The 4277-nt window shown below is 37.5% G+C and overlaps 1 protein-coding gene across 1 annotated transcript in view; it reads right to left on the bottom strand.

Moving 5' to 3' along the window:
- Positions 1-491: 491 nt before the first annotated feature.
- The window catches only part of TTN (titin), a 276986-nt gene continuing 273200 nt past the window's right edge, over positions 492-4277 (bottom strand). Inside the window, 4 exon segments of the mRNA XM_025216548.1 lie at positions 492-1792; positions 1922-2224; positions 3506-3659; positions 3744-4273. Of these exon segments, the coding sequence (XP_025072333.1) occupies positions 1494-1792; positions 1922-2224; positions 3506-3659; positions 3744-4273 (1286 nt within the window). The 3' untranslated portion in view covers positions 492-1493.

Raw genomic sequence — 4277 nt, 5'->3', positions numbered from 1 at the left:
CAATATCAATTGTAAGAGACACCAGGAATATTTGTATCAACAGCTTAATGAATGTGGAAGCCCAGTGCACTAAAGTGCAAAGCAAATTTTCCCTGCCCTGTCTCATCTCCCCTCTATTTACTCCTCACTCTTATGTTAGCCAATCCCTTCCTTGCAAGGAATTTTTCAACAATTTGTTGTTTGATACTCTGCTGTTGTCTTGCTTTGTACAGTGTGATCCTAACCATCTTAATCCATCCAGGGTATATGCTAAAAGAGTAAGTGAGCAAGCAAGTGAGTGAAATAGAGAGACTGCTAAAAGATTGGAGGGGGAGAGATGGAGAGAGTCAGTGTGAACAAGATTGTGAAGGGAAGAGAAGGATGCAGGGGTAAAGACAGGAGCAGAGTGCATGGCTCTGGTCAGAGATGGGAAGGTGGTCTATGACTGAAAAACAAATGGAAGTACCAATAAAATATAACATACTAAACAAATCACAAGAAAGCCCAAGTTGTAAGGTGCAGATAGCATGCTTTAATTCAAAGGAACAATGCTACTTCAAGGAGGTTCAACAAATACAGCTAACAATAATATGTATTACTACAGTAGAGAACTACATCAAATTGAAGTGTCAGGTTGTATGTGGTGTTGACAACAGTTTTTTGGGTTTTTTTCTAAAACTGTGGTTCACTGCTTAGTTACCCAGAAATTACTACGTAATAGAGTTCTAATACTACCACACAAACTCACAATCACTGCACCCTGGGAACCTCCAAGAGCTGGTACTGCTGCTGCATTTGAGTACCTGAACAACTGTGATGAGGGGATGGCCAGGTGGTGTTACTTTTTAAAGCTATTCAGGCAGTCAGTATGTCAGAAACAGTACACAAACAGTGAGTGAACAAAGTGCTGGCCGCTTGCACTTTGCCCCCCAAAAATTAAGTCAGTCGCAGAAATAAATGTTTGTGAGACATTAATCAGTTCCAATGTAAAACATTAAAGTGCTGCTTACAGGAGGGTATTTGTAAACATCACCAATGTCTTACATTTCTGATTCAACATAAATAGTTGTGCAGGTATAACATATCATGCACAGTATCCGCTCTTAGGTGTAGGTAGTCTTCAACAGGGAGCCTCTCTACCCGTTGAGGCATTCTTAGACATCAACAATGAGTTGAGGCACAAAATTTAGTTAAATGTTGAGCAGGGTATTCATTTCGACAGAAACGTTCTCCTACCAACAGTTAGTTCCAAAAGTTACATTTTAAAATGTCACAAAATAAATGGTACAAAACTCCATAACCGTTAACTTCGGCTATATACAGTATGTACATGTCAATGAAAAAATGTTTAAAATTCATAAGTCAATAATGACTATAAGTCATAATGTATATCTTTGGACTTTGTCTCATTCAGGTAGGTACAAAAATATTTTTTTTATATTTACAGATCAGATATTTCAGTCCATATGAATCACTTGTAAAAAGTCAAGTGTAAATAAAACAGATCAAGCTCTCTAAATTGATCGAATGTTAATATTCACAGTGGCAGAGTCGGAACCAAATTCATTTCCTAAATTTAGTGTATAAAGTCCACCATCATTCTTTTGGACATCCATAATTATAAGAGTGGTTAGATCTTCACTGGTTTCAACGTGAAATCTGCCTTGCTGGTCCTGACTAGAAACTTTTCTTCCTTTGCAGTACCATGTTACCTCAGGAGCAGGTTCGCCCGAAAAGGCACAGGATACAGTAAGAACCTTCCCTTCATCAATGCTGATATCAGCTGGAAGAGCTTCAATTTTGGGTGGTACTCCTTTACAGAAATGGGGAAAAAATCAAGTTAGTTATTTTCATTAAGAATTATCTCCCTGTAGTGGAGTTAGTCTAAGTATGACTCCAGGATAGTTGATATGCTAACTCTACTGGTAATTGTATTGCTCACCTCTCAAACCTGATTTAAGCATTTTACTAGTTGAACTCTCCAGTTGTGTCAAACTAGATTTCCCCGTAATACTGCTGGAGCTCATCTCTACAAAGGATTCTTTCATGGAGGACATGCTTTTGGCAGACATGCTTGCAAATTTCATTTCAGTCATGCTGCTACTGCTGCTACTGCTGAAACTGCTGAATGAAGCCTCTTGTTTAGAAGCAGACATGTGTAATGCCTGAGAAGAGAAACTTTCCTGCATGCTTGCATCACCACTTGTCCTCAATACTACCTCTTTTGGAGGTTCTTCAATTAGCGCTGTGGAGCATAGCAAACATAGAAGTAAAAATCAATGACATCCCATAAAGTGGTGAAGTCATGTGATCCTACATGTTGACTACAAAAAGAGGGAAGACAAAATTTGCGGTTTAAAGGAAAACTGCAGTGAATCATAAACATGTTTTTTTATAAACTTCATCAAGTGTGGCCAAATAACACATTATATATGAAATGATTCGTTATTTAGCCTGTGCACATATAAAAATCAGAGATGAAGTTCTGCTGCCTTGTAGTTCTAATGTGTTCATTTTGTTTTGACATTAGTTTTTCACTTTAACTAGGGGGAAAAATGCAAAAATGTACCTAAAAAAAATGGCAGCATGATGAGTGGTAGGTATCTGGGACATCAGACCAAGGCATCTGCTTGCAGGGAGTAAGTACATAAATGTCAGCTGACACCCACTGCTGACCCAGCAGTTGCAGACAACACAGCCAGCTTGGCCCCTGCCACAGCTGCTGCTGCCCAGGGCACAGAGCTTGGCTGTTATGCCTCACTAAAAATTGCTGGGGAATCCCACCCTATTCTCTCAGTCACTAGTTGCATCTTTTATTTTCCTTTGTGGGTAAGTATTAGCTGACAGCATTTCCTGTTACAGTTATTGCTAGAATTGAAGCCCAAGTGATTATATGATTGTCCCGTTCATATCTGTAGAAATCTTGAAACAATTTAATTTTATTTAATTTTTTTGGTATTTTCTAATTTACATATTTTGGTTAAGTGAATTGTTCCATAGTCCTCGAAAGCAGTAATAACTGCTAATATGCAGCTTTCCTTTAAACCTAAGCACATACATCCAGTACATCATGAGCAAAACAGTAACCCCTTGATGCTAGGAATCAAGATCGTAGTCTGGAACTGTCAATAGCTGAACTTAATTCAAGTGCTAATAATTGATTATCACACTTTTAATTGCAGTTGAATATTCTTTTTCTTTTGAGCTACTTTCATATTTATTTAAAACAATGATTAGTAGCACTAAGGGGTTAATGGCAAGATTATTGCAGAGAAAATGTTCAGAGCTTTTTGTTAGCACTCGTGGTAGGAAACTACTCATTCTGAAATAGGTGTTGTGTTGATTTCTTAATGCCATTTATTTCTTAAAGTATAAAATAATTGCACTTTGTACAACCAAAATAGAAACTTATTAAAATGCACAAATCAAGATCATCACTGTTTTCAGTCGCATCTCATTCTGCTGGACATATCATGGCAGGATATTCTAGTAATTCAAAACACTAAGATTCAAAAAGCTAACTTACGGAGTACAGACAGTGATGCTGTAGCAGAGCATTGACCATGGTAATTTTTAGCTTTGACTGTGTATTTTCCACTGTCAGTCACTGAAGCATTTTGAATCTCAAGAGAATATATGTTCTTAGAGCGATTTACCCTGATATAGGATGAAATAGCAACCTGGGGAGAAAAAACAGTTAATCAGAGTCAAATTTAAGAATCATGACTACAAAATTTAAAGCCAATATATGAGTAACTACTTACTGGTTGGTTATCCTTAAACCACTCAATTTCAGGAGCAGGATCTCCAGAGACTTCACAAGTAAGTAATACATCTTGTCCTTCGTTGACATTTTGAGATTTGGGCTGTGTTATAAAGGCTGGTTCATTTGAATGCTCTTTAGAAAAGGACAGATCAAACTGGCATTTAATGATGCCTTGGTTTGTTCTACCTTCACAGGTAAGTATCCCTTCATCTTTATGGCTAGCTTTTTTGATGGTTAGAGTGTGATCACTTCCAGATACACCATATCTATACTCTTCAGAATTTGTTATCTCCATTCCATCCAATACCCATTTTACTTCTGATGCACCAGCAATGTTGGCTTTCAGAGTAAGTTTCTGACCTTCAGATACAGTCATTTTAGTGGAAGAAGCTTTAATTTCTGCCTGTGATTGTTTGACATCTTCAGAAACTAGTGACTTTTTAATGATTTCTTCTTGGATTTCTGCTTTTTCTTGAGTCATGACTGCTGATTTCTTCTGGGTAGAAATTTTAAGTGCCTCAGCCTCCTGCTG

Source organism: Alligator sinensis, unplaced genomic scaffold (assembly GCF_000455745.1).
Source record: "Alligator sinensis unplaced genomic scaffold, ASM45574v1 scaffold871_1, whole genome shotgun sequence".
NCBI lineage: Eukaryota > Metazoa > Chordata > Crocodylia > Alligatoridae > Alligator > Alligator sinensis.
This window is presented reverse-complemented; position numbering and strand designations above follow the sequence as displayed.